Raw genomic sequence first — 18318 nt, 5'->3', positions numbered from 1 at the left:
AGCAAAATGGTACACAGTAATTGATCTGTGTTCAGCCTATTTCAGTGTGCCTGTGCACCCAGACTCACAACATTTGTTTGCATTCACATTTCTGGGACAACAGCTAACGTATACACGGCTACCTCAGGGACTGAACCTGTCCCCAGCCATCTTTAACAAAGTCCTGGCTGAAGATTTACAACACCTTGACATACCCAGTACATTGGTGCAATATATGGATGATCTCCTTATTGCATCAGAGACTCAAGAACAGTGTGAAAAAGATTCATTAATTGTATTGCATGCATTGGCAGATGGAGGTCATAAAGTAAGTAAGGACAAATTGCAGTTCTGCAAACAACAAGTAGAATACTTGGGAAGACAGTTGTGTGGGACCACGCGATGTATAGCCCCAAGCCAAGTGGAGGCTATAATCAAGGCTCCCAAACCCCAAACAGTGGGACAGATGCTTTCATTCCTTGGGATGGCAGGGTACAGTCGGCCGTGGATTTGTGATTATGCTATAAAAACTGCACCTTTGCGTGCCATGATTAGAGCAGTGGGGCAAACAAGCAATGCAGCTCTCCTCGTCTGGACAGATGAGGCAACGGGAGCTTTTGAGGCCCTGAAAACAGACATGCAATCTGCTCCCGCGTTAGGTAACCCAGATTATGGGAAACCTTTCCATTTGTATGTTACTGAAAAAGCTGGATATGCTTGTGCTGTACTAATGCAGGAAACAAATGAAGGAAAACAACCATTGGCCTATTATAGTACAAAGCTTGACAACATTGAAACAGGATTGCCACCATGCTATCAGGGTCTAGCAGCAGCTGCCTTTGCATTTCAATAAGCATCATCCATAATCATGGGACATGCAGTAACGTTGTACACGTCGCATCAGTTACATGCCCTGCTAACCAGTCAACGTTTTGTCTTAACACAAGCTAGACGCACTGGATATGAAGTTGTGTTATCCGCTCCAGAAATAACAATACAACGTTGTCACACGGTGAATCCTGCCACCAAATTGACCACATAACTGGTACTCCACATAACTGTGTGGCAGAGCCAGAGAACATTTGTATAATCACGCCATAGATGCAGATCTAACCCTGTTCGTGGACGGCTCATGCTTTCGGGATGCCACGGGATTGCATGCGGGTATGGGGATTGTTAAACTAAACACGGATGGCGAAACCTTTGAATTACTGGAGTCCCAAGGAATTGATCAGCCTTGTTCAGCCCAACTGGCAGAAATCAAAGCCTTAACTATGGCTTGCCAGATAGCTAAAGATCAACGTGTTAATATCTACACAGACTCAGCCTACGCTTATGGCGTATGTCATGTACATGCAAACATTTGGAAACAAAGAGGATTCCTGAGAGCAGATGGCACCCCTGTCACTCATGGAGAAGCGATTTCCCAACTGTTACAAGCTCTCCAATTACCGTCTGAGGTAGCCATCATTAAATGTGCAGGTCATCAAAAGAATAATAACATCATAGCTCAAGGTAACAACCTAGCAGATGACGCAGCTCGCAAAGGAGCACAAGGAGAAAATATGTTTCCCCTACTAACCATCCAAGATTGTGCCCCACTGTTTTCACTTGACGCACTGATAGTGGCTCAAAGTAGGGCCAGTGGAGAAGAAAAACGAATGTGGGTTAAACGAGGCGCTATTGAGACACGCAGTCAGGGGCCAGCGGACAAGCTGTGGCGCAGTAGTCATGGACATTTTGTGTTACCCACCAATTTATTACGACATGCAATCATTTGGGCCCACGGACCCGATCATTGTTCGCGAGTCCAAATTATGAACAAACTAAAAGCTGTCTGGTGGTCACCATATATGGCAGCTACAGTGGACCGTTTGTTGAATGAGTGTGAGGTATGTGCACAGTACAATGTCCGGAAATCATTCACAGCCCCTTTAGCCCACATTCCGGTTCCTGATGGGCCATTCAGACATCTTATGATGGATTTCATAGACATGGGAGCTGAAAATCGAGTTAAACGAATGAGATATGTTTTGGTAGTGATATGCAGATTCAGCCGATGGATTGAGGCAGTAGCCTCTGCAAATCAAGACCATAAAACGGTAGCCAAATTCTTGTGCCGAGATGTCTTTCCAAGATTTGGCATTCCAGATACTATCTCATCTGACAACGGTAGGGCTTTTGTAGCCAAGGTTACACAAGAAACATTCAAACAATTGGGTATCAAACAGAAATTTGGGTGTGTTTATCACCCCCAATCAAATGGGGCAGTGGAACGGGCTAATGGCATTTTAAAGAACAAACTAGCAAAAATCATAGCAGACAGCAATGGCAAACTAACCTGGCTGGATGCGTTGCCGCTTGCTTTATTGTCAATGCGCTCACAAACTAACCGACTAACCCATTTGACACCATTTGAAGCTCTTACAGGTCGGCCGATGCCTATTCCATACCTGAGAGGACCCTACGAAGGACCATCGCTGGAGCAGCTACAAGACGAATGGCATAATTATCTGAGACAGTTAACCCAAATACACAAAACTATCTTTTTGCAGGTCAAAGGTGCTACAGAAGACAGAGAAGCAGAGATTCCACTCGAAAATCAGAGCATCCAGCCTGGTGATCTGGTTTACGTCAAGGTGTTCAAAAAGAAGTGGGACAGGCCCCGCCGAGAAGGTCCTTTTAAAGTTATTCTTGCCTCACATACAGCAGTCAAAGTAGATGGTAAGGACACTTGGTTTCATTTAAACCACTGCTGTAGGGTTGGTGGCCCAGCGCCCCTGCGGCCTCGGCAAGCTCGTCTTGGCAGAGCCGCCGGGCCAAGGGGGGAAGCAAGAGAAGCCAGAGACCCTACAGCAGCACCGAGGGACGGCCACGCCTCCCTGCAGCCAGAAGAAGCACCGAGGGAAGGCCACGCCTCCCTGCAGCCAGGCGAACACCGGCCAAGGCGCTCACAGAGACTGATTGAACAAAGACGACGCACAGCTTCAGAGAGTAGTGGATCTCTGCCAGATAGAGCAGCGACAGACTCAGATGCAGACTCAGAAACAGCTGGAGACGCAGGCCAACAGACAGACAGAAATACAGACCGACAGACAGACAGGCCACAGGAGACATCAGACTCGGACAGCAACTCAGTAGATTTACCGACAGAAGAACCGCAGGAAGTACAACCCAGACAAAGCACAGATGCACCACACATCCCTAGTGACAGCTCATCTAGTGACAGCTCACTCAGTAGCACATCTAGTAGCACATCTCAACAGTCATCAGAGCAATGATTAAGGAATTATTCAAGGGATTGACAATACTACTGGTGGTCAGTATGGGAGAAAATAGACATCCAAAACATACAACGGACTGTGCCGTGGCCATGGCCGCAATAGCAGCTAAACAAGGCATTCTAAACACAGGAAAAACATATAATTTGGTACACATTAAATCAAAAGCCTACAAGAACATAGGAATACAGGGAAAGCTGGGGGATTACATATTAGGCGAAGCCATTAGCATCAAATGTGAAGAGGAGGGAACACTCAACATAGAGGTAATTTGTGATAAAGGAGGATGCAGGGAAACCAAGCAAGACGTAACTGTTACAGTACATGAAGCCACAAAATGGGTAAAAATCAAACCAAGGAAAAAGAGGACAATTAGAAGCCTAGAAACAAGCAGTCACTTAGGGAGATGGGATCCCAGTACAGACCTAGCCCGCACACAAGGGTTGAAGACCAATTTATTTTACCAATGGTTGAAATTTTCGGCTAGGCAGATCAGTGAAAAGCCTTGCATAGCCTGTCACCGGAAGGGTGTGATACCTCAGGCTAAACCCCTCCCTGATATCAACAACTGTTATAGGAGCCCCCAACATAACTCAGACCAAGCAGAGTGCTATACACAATGTGTTATGAAAATGGCAGTAGGTGATGAAAAATATGCTGCCGACAGTAAACTTTGTCCAGTGCCCCTAAGTACAGAAGGAACCGTTCCACCTATGATTAAAATAGAGAAAGGGATGATACACCCATTCTGTATAGCTAAAGGCTTAGTAGCACAATACATAAGCGATTGGCAGGTAGGGACAACCCAGTCAAAACACCACATACAGTGTATGCAAAAGCAGCAAGAATACAAACCGGCCAAAACAGCATGGAACATTACCGTCTGTCACACCCTGCCAGCAGCAGGCATACAGTGTGAACAAATAGTACCGGCCACAGGGGGGTCTGTAATTGGACTGAATCTCACCCATGCTTCATGGGTATCTACTCCAAATTTAGCTAAGGGAACGGTACCCTTAGCTGACATCTTTTGGATATGCGGACAAAGAAGGAAACTCCTGTCATCACTGTCCCCTAATTGGAAAGGCCTTTGTGCTCCTGTGATGCTCACAGGAGCTATAACAGTAATTGAAATGCCAAATTCAATACAACCCATGCCACAGAAACTTCGTAAAAAAAGAGGAATAATGACGTTTAAAACAGACTACAACGTCACAGTAAGAAACGGGATACCAGAAGGGATACCCCGACAGTTAGAAGCCATAGACAGTAGCAGAGTTAAAGCAGATGAAGACGCGGATAAATGGGGATGGGCATTGGCTCTGTTCGGGGTTACTCCAAAAATCCGTTCTAGGTTCCAGGAGGTGCAGTGGATTAATTACTTGTGGTATAATCAGCAAAGATACCTGAACTGGACATTGGCAGCAGTAGGAGCCTTAACCGAACAACTGCACGCCACCTCGCTAATGACAATGCAAAATAGATTAGCTATCGAGATGATGATGGCTGATGAACAAGGAGTTTGTATTATGATCAAAGCCACCGAATGTTGCACAGCTATTCCCATGCGTACAGGGGAAGACGGAAATTTGACAGAGCTCTTAATCACACTTGAAGAGATGCAACAGGAACTGTTAAGTAACTCCATAGGAGGGAGAAATGAAACTGACGATTCTGGATACATTGTAGGGAATGGAATGAATATTGGCCCACTATTTTCACTGTTTGGGACTCTAAGGAGAGGGTGGATATCATGGAAAGACTGGTTATACCAGATAGGTGTAGTCTTGGCACTAACAGGGGTGGCGGTCTTGCTGGTAATATGTTGTGGTATTCCCTTGATAAAATTTCTGGTCAATAAATTGATTTCATCCACAGTAGGACAGCTCCCACTGTTAGCCATCCGAGCCCTGGAAGAAAGCACAAACGAAACAGACAGAGAACCAGAATATATGGAAATGGATGAAATACCAATTATCCTCCCCGACAGCCCCCAGCTCCCTAATATTGTGGCGTATACCCCAGATAGGGAGGACTGGGATGGACCGTGCTTGGTGATATTGTAGACGAGGAAGAAGACATGCACGCACATTTACATCCACACACATGCACCCACAAAAATGAGGGATAGGATAGACAATATCTGAAAGAATGACATGGAGCTGTAATAATGAACGTATATGTATATTACTAGGACACAGGAGTATGGCTGAGAGACCAGACTCCCCTGATCAGGGACCTATGCCTGATCTGCCTCTATCAAGTCTGATTGGACTCTCAGAACTGTTTGGAGAAGAGGATATACAGGAGCGATGGTCGAGACATGATTGGTCGCCACAGCCGCCGTCCATCCAGCAGCTAAACCAGTTGGCAACAGAAGGATCTTCATCGTTCCAGCACCTGGCGATGACGGCTTCACAGAATCTGCCTGCAGCAAGAGTCGGCCCGAGGACTCCACCATCACCTGAAGGACCCTTTGGACTCAGGAACACACCCCTTCCGCAGATGCCATGGAGACAGTCACATGTGCCAGTGGCAACGATACCCTCCAGGGGAGGCAGCCAAGGTCGGCCATATGCAGCAACCGCCCGAGTGCATCCTAGACCCAATTCACTGCTAGGACCTGTCCCCAGCTTTCCACCCCCAAGGCAGGAGAGATATTCCGATCAGCCCAGTACCTCTGCAGGAGGATCAGCAGGGGTGGACCTTAGTCGAACTCATCGACCAGGACAGAGGGGAGCTTTGTACAGGCTGCTAAATGCCCAGAGTGTCCCAACCACTTGCCTGTGCGACATCAACAATACTCCCCCCACACACGAAATGCCTTCCCCCTTGTACTTCCTGTCCCCTGGACTGCACAACCTTAATCTGGTCATGGTCACCCCACTGGACATGGCAATCTTGGTTCGAGAGCTTCGTCTTCCACAAGAGTCTGTTCCAAAAACCTTGGAGCAGCTCCTGCCCCTCACAAATCACATTCCCCATGAGCTATTTGAGGAAATCATGCCACAACTGAGTCAGACAGCTGCATACCTGTTAAGGATACACCGTGACAATGCCAACATCTCTTGTGCTCAGGAGGGCCTCCATACTCAACTGTGTGGTCTTCAGTCTAGTATGGACATGCTAGCCAGCATGATGGAGCATATGGAAAGGGAACAGCTAGGGCTGGCCACCACCACCCTGAATGTGGGCAAGAATTCTCTGGGGGCCCTGTACAACCTGGCCAAGCAGCACAAGGAGCTGGAAAGATCCATCAGAGAACTGCACGACTGTCTGAAAGCCAGAATTCCTGATCCTTCCCCCACTACCCCTGAAAGGCCAACCTCCCCATATTCCCCAACTTCTCCCAAAACTTCAGATGCTGAGTAAATGCTGAGGAGCGCGGACTGACGTAATGGCACTGAACACGGACTATGATCTTGGTTCTTGAGTTTGAATTGCGGACTGGTTTCAGAAATCTGAGTGTAAATAAAAACAAAGAAGGATATATGTTAGTAACGAAGGTCGGGTAAATGTCTGTCCTTACCATCATCTGCGTAACACAGATAAAGCTAAATGCGTACACATAGATATCACATTGCAAAGTTATAAAAAGGGGACCCTTACACGGCGTGTTTGTAGAATTAGTAGTAAAGATGCACCATAGGGACCCCTTTTTCTTAAATTATAGCATGCCTCAAGAGACATGCATCGCCTAAATTTGGCGTCTGGCCAAAAAGGGCATTAGAAAACAAGCTGAAAAAGAAGAAAAACAAAGTGGAGAATGTTGAGAAATGGCCTATAATGAAAACCATTATATGATTGACTAAGGCAAATGACTTAAGGACGGACATGAAGGGAAACCATTTATGGTGTTTATCATTTAACTAGATATAGCTGCGCAACCTTAGAATAGCTTCTTGATTGGTTGACTAAATAGTGGTAACGTAGGGGTTATTTGATGCATTTAAATAATAAATGTGTGACGCTTTAACAAAATAATATGTAGAACCAAGTATAATGGGTTGGAGCCTCTGGTTGAGTGAGACAATAGATGCCAGAAGATGATTGGTTGCACTGATGTCAATGTAGAGCCTTTACTTTGCCATGATTAAGAGGTTGCTGTAACTTGTTTTATGTGGCCATTTTAAGTGCCTTGAATTACACCAAAACTCAATGTTTGAATGTCACCTTGCATTGATATAATCCAGCTAATTGCTCACCTTGTGCCTTAGTATGTAGGTTCACCTGCACTTCAATATATTTACCGTGTGAAGTATCACTGATATTCATATCCGCACCAGAGTTATCAGTAAGTCGAGTGATGTGTTTTTCTTTTTTATTATTGCAATGCACAAATGAAGATGTCTTGTCAGTAAACAACCCAAGAGTATAGTTGATGTAATGGGACTCTTTCGAGTCCCAGAGGAGGGACTGTAGAAGAATTTTTAGGTCCATATTTGAACTGTGATGAACTATCAAGTGTCCTGATCTGAACTGTATGTCCTCTGGCTGAACTAGCAGGTGTTCAACCCAAAAAAAAAGGGCTCTATTAGTCATTCAGTCTGTCAGGGGCTTTCCAAGGCCTTTTAGGTGCTTTCCCGCAGGCCACGTGCGAGGGGCCTCGGGCCAGCTGCACCTGTGGCTGAGGCCACGTGCGGGGGCCTCAGGCCAGCTGCACCTGTGGCTGAGGCCACGTGCGGGGGCCTCAGGCCAGCTGCACCTGTGGCTGAAGGTCTTTTAAAAAAATCAGTTGTAAATCCTTCACGTTTTAATGGGAGCGTTTGTCACATTGAAATAATGGCCTAACACCTGCTTAGGGTTCACTAGAGGACGCTTCCAATAGAAAACCATGTCTTGGGAATGAAATAAATAAAAAAGTTGAAGGAGGAGCGATGCCCGCGGGTCTCCAATAAATAGACGAGCGCGGTTGTCATATTCAGTCTCTCTAGAGGACTCAGTTTGTCTAAGCTCTGTGTCGAAGGCTTAAATAAACTTAAAAAACTCTGTGCATTTTATCTTGCTTAAGGCTGAATTATTCTAAAGTGTTGTGTCCTTTCTAGCATATCACTTGCAATTAGTTTGTGTTATCTAAAAGACGACATCCCGAGAAGACTAAAGACGGACCACGTCAATTTAACTTCAGAAAACTGCTCTATAAATGAGCAGTCCTGTCACACGTTAATGTTTTGTACAGATCAGTGGTTTCTGCACCGAAAACCACTTATCAGTTTCTGCCACGAGTCTTCCGTGTTTTGGCCCGACGCGTCATTCCTATCGGACAACGCGAAGGTACGTCACAGCTCAGTGTCGAAAGTTGGATTGGCTTGAACTTTGACCACGTCAGCCTGCCAACAAGCGGCAATGCACGCTCCCGTCAGAAGCGTCGGTTTAGCTCGGCTTTTGACGTGTCTAAAAAGCAACGCGTCTCATTGAAAATAATGCTTTTTAGACTGATTTTTGACGCGTCTGACATGAAAGGCCCTTCAGAGCTGGAGTTCCTGGGATTTGTCAAGTCCACTAAGCAAAAGGCAGATCATGTAGCACGACTCACCTCACCTCGACGACGCACCTCCGCCACGGCACGCGAACCTTCTCATCTCAACAGAACACCGGCTCTGTGTGGTATGCAGGAGATCACTTGACCGAGGGTCTATACGTTCAAATAATAATTAAAAAATACTGTCATCACTCTTTACTCTTACTCAGTCAGTCTCTTACAATGGTGTAGCCTAAATACACGAGCTTTCCAGGAGCGCACCCAATTCATTACGCAGGCTCAGGGGCAGGTACCCTCCGGTGCGCACTTTTTTTGGGGGGGGGGACGACCCCGCCCCCTGTGATAAACTCATCGCCCCCTTAATATTTTTTTTCTGGCACCTGGACTGTCTCCAAGATGCTCTTAGTGCACAGTTGAGCACCTTGCATGGCAATGTGTATGAATGGGAGAATGTGAGGCATCCATAGTAAAGTGCGTTGAGCATCTGCATCTGAGGAAAAAGTGCTAAAAAAAAAATGCAGTCCATTCATCAAGCGACATTTCATTTTGTATTTTGTTCATTGTTGTATCGCAATCATGAAATTGTGATTCATAACGAACCATGACTGAGGTGTAACGTTACAACCCCTAGAAGAGATGCCAAATATGTTAATTGGGGAAAAAAAGCATTGATACTGGATAAGGAAAGAGGAACATTAAAACTGAAATGAATATAGAGACAATCAGGCTGATATCCTCCGAGCACTGGCACTTGCAAGTATTTGGCACCACAGTGACACAAAAAGTCATTGTACGAGGTCTGTTAGAAAAGTATCCGACCTTTTTATTTTTTGCAAAAACCATATGGATTTGAATCATGTGTGATTGCATCAGTCAAGCTTGAACCTTCGTGTGCATGCGTGAGTTTTTTCACGCCTGTTGGTTGCGTCATTCGCCTGTGAGCAGGCTTTGAGTGAGCACTGGTCCTCCCCCCTCGTCGGATTTTCATTGTGAGGAAAATGTCTGAACGGCTGGAGCAGCGCTGCATCAAATTTTTCCAGAAACTGTGAGAGACAGCCAGGTGGACACCATTCGGAAAATTCAGATGGCTTTCAGGGATGATTTTATGGGCATCACACAGATTAAGGAGTGTTACAGCCGGTTTAAAGACGGCGCACAATGGTGGAGGGCGCACCGCGCTCCGAGCGGCGATGGACAGGCTGAAATGACCATTTCCAAACTGAATGCTGTGTTGATCCAGGACGTCGTCCGAGTACCAGAGAAATGGCAAAAAAGGTGGACATCAGCACTTTTTCGGCACATTCCACTGTTAAAGGAGATTTTGTCATGAAAACAGGAGTGGAGGAATTCGCCACGGAGCCGCTAATGGCGCGGAATGAAAGCACCTCCGTGTTGGTCTCACAGGACATGTGACATGCCCAGATCATCGACAGTTTCTAAGATACTCACTCGACTGACAAGCCACCCAAAGCTGTCTGAATCTTCCGAATGGTGGAAGAGCTGGGCATGTCCCGTGAGACTTCCAACACAGAGGTGCTTTTTGTTCTGCGCCATTAAGCGGCTCCATCCTGACGCGCGAATTCCGCCGCACGTCTTTCATTACAAAATCTCCTGTAACAGCGTAATGTGCAGGGCTGTACGCTTAGCTTTTTCACTAGGAGCACAGGTGCTCCTAAATGAAAAAATTTAGGAGCACAGATAAAAATTTAGGAGCACTGTGAAATTTCTTGATACAATTTTATTATTAACGCAAAGACACATACTGTACAGAGAGTACCTTTTCTACACACACATGCACATTTTATATGATTCTAATGTTGTATTTATTTCATTGTTTTTTACTTCCTTTTCTATCATTATTTACATCATTGCTTTTGTCCATTTCATTACTTTATGCTGTGTATTTCTTGTATTATTTTAAACCCTCACACACACATAACATCCCCGTCCCACTTTTTATACTCAGGTCGCCTGCTACGCTTAGCTACATTCAACCAACGGTCCACACCACACACACACACACACACACACACACTCTTGTCGATTTGTACAGATGTGGGAATGGTTTTCTCTATGGGATATACAGTGGTCCCTCGTTTATCGTGGGAGTTACGTTCTAAAAATAGCCCACGATAGGCGAAATCCGCGAAGTGGCCAGCGTTATTTTTTTACAATTATTATAGACGTTTTAAAGCTGTAAAACCCCTCACTACACACTTTATACACTTTTCTCAATCAGGCATGAACATTTTCTCACTTTTCTCTCGTGTGTAAACACTCTCAAAGTTCAAACCTGAGTAGAAAAATCCCGGCCCCCCCCACTCCCCAATTCAAGGGGGTACCTATGCTTGTTCCCCATGTTGAAAATATACCCCCTATCTAGGGAAAACCTTCAGACAATCACCCCCCCATCATGGGCTTTTTGCATGATATTTTTTTATAATTTTATTTTTTACTGGGGTCTGACGAAAAACTACCTCCTTTTTCAAAAATCTCGAGAGATGGTTTGAAAATAGGGCTGCCACAAACGACTATTTTGATAGTCGACTAGTCAACAATGATTTTTGCGATTAGTCGGATCATACAGAATTTCCTAAATTAAGGTCTGCAGCATTTTCAAAGAAACATCGGGATGAAAACATGAACATTTCCAAATCAGTGACTATTTCTTAGACTTCATTTACATCAATTATTCAGAAATACAAACAGTGTGGTACTTTATAGTAAATCTGTGTCAGGTAGGCAGTTCTCAAAAACTAAATGTCCATGCTGGAAGGAGACAAGTGAGGGAAGCCACCAAGACACAACTCTGCAACATTTTTATTTTTATCTTCATTTTACTTATAGTCCCAACTTTTTCTGATTTGTGGTTGTTTCTGTTGCATTTCTGAAATTACAGAACTGCTTTAAAGAAAAGTGTGAACATTTTATTGTGTTTTAAAACTTTGTGGCGCAAATGCAAACACCAAACTCTTATAAAGAGGAAAAAATACCTGGACATGTTCAGGAAAACTGATATAAACTGAACAGAACAATGCAGGCTGATTTGACCCCCCATATTTTTTGTATAAATCAATCAGAATAAAATAAGAGGTAACTCACTTTGAAATGAATAAAACATTTAGCTGCAGCTTATAATAACTTTGGAAAATAACAAAAATCAGCAGCTTGTATTTTTATTCTGACTCCAGTTCATTTAGTGTGATGAAGTCATTTATTTCTCCTCATCGCTTAAGATTGAACAAATAAATACCTTTGGAAAATAGCAGCTGTTAAAGTTCAGCGTTCTCACCTGCTTTTTGTGATCTGTGCCTCTGAACATCACTGCAGCAGGGTTTTATTTTTTTATCCAGTGTTTGCGTAATTTTTCCTCAGTTCATTCATATATTCTCATTTTTTAAGGATGTTTTTAAGGATATTTGACCGTTTATTTCACCTCATGATCTCATAAATTCAGTATACGACGCGCACATGGTGTGAACAGGATGGTGCCATCAGAAAAACACCGGTAGAGAAAGAGCAGAGAAAAGAAAAGTAAAGTTTTTTTTTTTGTTGTTGTTGTTTTGTTTTTTTATGTTCACTCGGGTTAAAATCCTCTCTCCCTGCTCCGCGCACTGATGGTTCTCAGCAGAATGTAACGTCTCGTGCCTCCGTTCGCAGTCTGCAGTGCGCGCGCGCACACACACACACACACACACACACAGCTCCTCCGGTAAACTGCGCATTTTAGACGGCTTTGAACAAGACGGTCACCGTTTTAATTAGCCGTCTTATCCAAGTTTGAACGTTCAAATGATGGCAGGACGGCTCGATAGGCCGCGAAAGGTGACCCGCGTTAGCTCTTCACCGAAAGCCATCTGAATTTTCCGAATGGTTTCCACCTGGCTGTCACTCACAGTTTATGAAAAAAGTTTGATGCAGCAAAGCGGCAGTTGCTCAGCCATTTTCCTGACAATAAAAATCCGCCGAGGGGGCTGGACCACTCCTCCCACAAAGCGTGCTCACAGGCAAATGACGCAACTGACAGGCGTGAAAAACTCACGCATGCGCAGAAAGGTTCAAGCTTGGCTGATGCAATCACACGTGATTTAAATCCATATGGATTTGAAATCCATATTTTGCAAAAAATAAAAAGGTCGGATACTTGTCTAACAGACCTCGTATTGTTTCAGCAGGAGTGACACTGTGTTATGTACACATAACTATATAAAACGGGTTGATTGAGTAAAAATACATTTCGCCACATGTAAGACATCTTACTATAATGACCATTGTTTGTGTGTACTAGGCATGTGAATCTCATCACTGACAACAATTCGATACACTACCAGCGATACGATACATATAGCGATATGATTCACCCCGTTCCCAATTTGATATGTATCTGATGGTGATTCAATTCCTCACAATGTGATAGGATTAATGATGGGTATTGATAAGATTTTACAGGTATCGATGCCATTATCGATTCTGCTTATCGATCCAATTCTTTATCGATTCCCTTATCAATAACTCTTGTGAATTTTCTGTGTAGTACTAAAAGTAGGATTTACAGGGTTCTATGTCAACAACATTTTATTGAGTCTTAAAGTAAATAAATATGAAATTGGACACTGGATCTGTGATCTCTGGACATAAATAAAAATCAATAAAATCTGTATATGGTCACTGGATCTTTGATCTCTGGACAGAAATAGAAATAAAATCTGTAGCTTTTCTCAAAAGCATTTCTTTTCAGATATTGACACAAATGTAACTCCATAGACTCTGAGCTGAGCTCTTCAGCCGGTTGCGCTGCACGTCAGGATGTAATGCATAAGAAACAGAAGACATCTCATTTTGGAAAAAAAAAAATTAATGGTTTTGGTCAGTTGTAGTTTGTTTGCATTACAACATTTGGAAAGAGGTGTCATTTGATTAAACGGCGATTCGCTCTGAAGTTATTAATTGTGACTGAAATCTGTGTGGCTCTTTGGAGCTGTGAACTTAGTCACACCAAATAGAAGATATTATTATTATTTCCTTTACCTGATGGACAACTTCAGTTTACACACCGGCTGGTACTCACACCAGAGAACCATCGTGTAAAACTCCGGTGTGGAACGGAGCAAGATTCTTGTTTATTGCCCGCAACAAGAAAAGAGTCTCAGTTTATGACTAACCCATACATAGCTGACTCACTACTGACATCTTTATATGGCTTTGAGAGGGGTTAATGAAGACATTACGGACTTGCCGCTGGAAGCTAGGCAGAGAACCAGCGATTCAGTGAATAGAGGGTTGAAGCACTGCTTCATTGCTTCAAGCGTCAAGGAGACCTGCTGCAGTCTGCAATCAACGTGGAGAAATGATCATTTCCAGATAAACACCCTCAAAAACAACGGCTCCTTGGGTGTCCCGAACTGAAGGACCGATAAGGGAATCATTAAGCAAAAAGGCTATTGATGTGCTTTCTGCCTTCTGTCCATGGTGCATTAACCCTCTGGGGCCAACGCCGTCGTATACGATGGCTAAGACCAAGCTTTACTAAATGATAAATAACTTTTGAATGATATGAGATAGAAACTTACTTTTTTTTTGCTGTAAAGTTAACTCCGCGGACTTTTGAGCCAGCCACTGGCCATCTTTGTACTCCTCATAGAACCTGTGTGATGACGTGCGCAATGTGAGTGTCCAATCGGAATTGGTTCACCGTCACATGGTTTTCCAAACTCCAATCACAGGACAGATTTACCTCACGTCAAAAGCCAAAGATCGTTTTCAGGAGTGATATCTTACTAGTTGGCCCGTTTAAAGAGCCCCCTGGGTGCTCCAATGAGTACATACTCATTGCGCCCTGCGCCATTACGCACAGCAATCAGTGAAAGCAGGAGCACACGGAGAGCCTCTGATGACAATCTCACGTGCTCAAACAAAGAGTGTGTAACTATCAGGATTGCTCCACTAGTTTGCATGTGAATGTTATTGGATAACTCTGCTGCTTTCTCTGCATAAAACACTGTTTACCATATCAATGGACAACAAAACACATAGACCATTTTGTATATATTGTTCAAAATGTGCATTTGTGTTTATTTTTTGAACCTTTTTCTTGTGCAGTCTTTCACACAAGACCTCAAATTACCTTTATACAATGTAAAAACAATTGTTTATTATAGTTTGCTATGTGTTTTGAAATGTGTGTGGAAAATTATTTTTCACTTTATTTTTTCTTGCTTATTTTTGATTGTAAACCTTTATTACACTTATAAAACACAACAAAAACATATATATTCTGAAAGCACAGATTGTCCTGAAAAAAAGATACATAAAACTTGATTGTGCGATGCAGGGACAGCTGTTAACAGCAATAATAAAACATTTATGCCAGGCAAGTGAACTGTCCAAAAATGCCCTCGGACCCCAGAGGGTTAAATGTGCATCGGGGAAAAAAAAAAGATGCAAGCAGGCAGCAAGCGATCCATCGCAATTTCATCCACGTCAATTGAATCGATGCACTCGCTTTACACGTTTATATCTAGATACTGATTTATATCGATTAATCTCCACATGCTTAGTATGTACCTATGTACGCATGTGCCTCACTCCCCTGCCACACACACACACACACACACACACACACACACACACTGGCTATATGTTTCATGGAGTACGTAAATTGGAACTGGACCTGTAAATGCACAAAGCGTTGGCCACAAAAATAAAAGTATTGTTCAAAATTCTAAGCTTTTTATGCATTTCAAAAAAAATTTAACCCTAAGTCTTATCCTAACTGTAACACTAAACAAAGTACCATAAATTAACTTGCACAGTTGACTGACAGCTGAGACATCAGCTTTAGATCATTCCAACATCATACACACATAGTACCCTTCCAGAAAAGGAAGAATCCAGAATGCAAAAAAGTCAGTTTGTCCCACTTCACAAACTGCACAGAACATACAGAGTTAAATGCATGGTGTCACTAAACGCCGCAGCTGTCATTCTGCTGCCACTGAGGTGCCACTACCTGCCAGTGTCACTGCAGGGATCCTACAGTCTCTCCCAATGTGGGAGAGGCTGAGATGAGGATGCTCAGAAATGAAGCTGACAGGTAGTCCTCAGGTACTCTGAATTTAAGGAAAAGAAAAGAAAAAGCATGCAGTGACGGTGGATTTACCTGCTGATTCACCAGTGTTGATCCAGTCTGGGTTTGCAATGCTGGCTATCGCAAAGATATCTGCTGCCAGAAACAGGCACCCTGAAATTATTGTTAGTTTATCCATATCGCCAGCAGATGAAATGATGAACGGCGTGAGGAAAACGATGGCTGTCCAAAGCGTGCAGAGAAGCACAGCGTGGGCTGCTATCAGTGGAACCTCGCCCCCTTCACAAGGAGCTCGGTGCTGCGGAGCTTCTGCAGCAATCTTTGCTCTAGTTGTGGCTCAGAGCCTTCGGCAACAAAAGGCTTAAAGACAGCGCGCAAAAGCATCACATCTCTAACGGCCGTTATCCTCTCGGAAGGTGAAGGAACAGGTCAGCACTCTGCGCCAGGGCCCAAGATTCCAGCCCGCTTCGGTCGCCTTTCAGATCGTTTGAGCAGCAGCAGCAGCAGCAGCAGCAGCATCGGGCGCAGCCGCGGCTAGCGAGGGGCTAGCTAAGCTAACTCCCCGATTGGGGCTCGGTGCGCCGAGCTACGGCCCAGAAACTGCTCGACGGCCGACACCGCATTTCACAAACAACCAAAAGCAAGAGCAGGTAGAAGCAGTGCGAGTCCCTGTTCTTCGGAAAATTCTTGTTTTTACCCGTCAGGAAAAGGAGAAGCCATCATCCCTCTGCGGCTTCTTTCTCCTCCGCTGGAATAGCATCTGGTACTTGGAGTCCGTTAGCCAGCGAGCTTCTCCTCCACGAAGCACTGCTTTCACAGCAACTATTGCAACGTCGGGACACTCACTGTAGAAGGGTAACTGTATTGTTGCTCAGCCTCCACTTCTACCAAATGACATCAGGCAAGTAAACACCCCCACGCAACGGCGGCGGCAGCGACGGTCCACCACATACAAACACCTCCGTGTGTTCTCGTCTGGAGGGGGGAGGTTTCACCCTCCTCTCGCGATGTTATGCAAATCACTCAGTCGGCGCTCATCCTCCACATTTATTCAGCAAAAGACATCTGTTTGTTTGTTAGAAATGTATGAATGTATTTGTTTTCAGCTTTAATTTAAGGCCATGGCTATTTGCGCAGTGGCCATGTCCATTAGAGGTGGGCGATACCGGGAATTTTGGTATTGATCCGATACCAAGTAAATACAGGCCCAGTATTGCCGATATCGATACCGATACTGATACTTTTTCTTCTTTTTTTCTTTTTTTCCGCTGTCTGCATATATAGTAATGGTAAATGCCACACTGGCAGAACCATTTCTGAACATTAATACCCATATATGCAATTTATTCTTGCAAGACAGAAGGTATGTAGTGCACAAGTGAATGTGGTGTGTGTGTGTGTGTGTGTGTGTGTGTGTGTGTGTGTGTGTGTGTGTGTGTGTGTGTGTGTGTGTGTGTGTGTGTGTGTGTGACCCCCATCCGCCCTTCCTGATCAGCCTACTGATACAGATACTGCTACTTTTTCATATTTAAGCTTCATGGATCCAAAGGATCCAAAAGACCTAGGATAGAATTTCGCCAAACATTGTACTTGACAACAAAATACTTTATTATCACAATCAACATTTAAAAAAAAAAAAATCACTCAACACAACTTAAAACAAAATCTCCTGAGGTAGAGGGCTGACAAACCGCAATACAACAAAATTAACACACCACAAGAAAATTGGCTAGTGCCGCTGAGCCATGTGACTGCGCAACAACAAAAGACCAGATAGGGGAGGGTGCGCTGCTCTGTGTTGTGTGACACAGTGCAGCGCTGCTCTTACATGCAGAGAGTAGACTTTGATGAATCTGCATGCGCAGCAGTCAGTGCGTGCGGGAGAGAAAAAAGCTTGAGTATCGATCTTTTTACATGAGGATCATTCAATATCAATACCAGCGTTGGTATCGATATTAGGATCGATAGGCCCACCTCTAGTGTCCATAACTCTTATTTGGCTATTCGCATGGCAAGACTCTGGTGGTAAAACTTGGAACTACTTGTATAAACAAACAACCACACATGAACAAACAGTGACAGCAACAGTCTGTTGTCTAATTAGTGAGCATCCATACCCTAATCCAGAACACCATAGTGTTAAGCCTCTTAAGAACACCCAAAAACCGAATTGTGGTGACAGCCACAAACACGCGACCATCCACACACAGAGACCCAGATCACAGCTAAATATCCAATCACTACTGTGGCTGGTGTGTTGGGCCAAGACAAGAGTACAGAACCTTACCAAATGACATGGACCACTCCAGCACGTCAGAAGCCATGCGGCCGGCCGCGAGCGGTGACGGAAGTGGGTCCAGGACGCAGGGCCCCGGGGGAACCAGGAGAAAAGGGGAGCGGAAGGGCATGGGGCCAGGAAAGGCAGCCCCTGTAGCCACCGGGAAGCACAGCAAACCGACAGGGGAGCAGCCCGACGGCGCCGGAATGCA

The 18318-nt window shown here is 44.4% G+C and overlaps 1 protein-coding gene across 1 annotated transcript in view; it reads right to left on the bottom strand.

Moving 5' to 3' along the window:
- The window catches only part of LOC117527354 (uncharacterized protein C16orf52 homolog B), a 92744-nt gene extending 75964 nt beyond the window's left edge, over positions 1 to 16780 (bottom strand). The window contains exon 1 of the mRNA XM_034189661.1: positions 15902 to 16780. Within this exon, the coding sequence (XP_034045552.1) occupies positions 15902 to 16007 (106 nt within the window). The 5' untranslated portion in view covers positions 16008 to 16780. The remainder of the gene's footprint in view (positions 1 to 15901) is intronic.
- Positions 16781 to 18318: the final 1538 nt, after the last annotated feature.

Source organism: Thalassophryne amazonica, chromosome 16, assembly GCF_902500255.1.
Source record: "Thalassophryne amazonica chromosome 16, fThaAma1.1, whole genome shotgun sequence".
In the NCBI taxonomy this organism is placed as follows: Eukaryota; Metazoa; Chordata; class Actinopteri; order Batrachoidiformes; family Batrachoididae; genus Thalassophryne; species Thalassophryne amazonica.
This window is presented reverse-complemented; position numbering and strand designations above follow the sequence as displayed.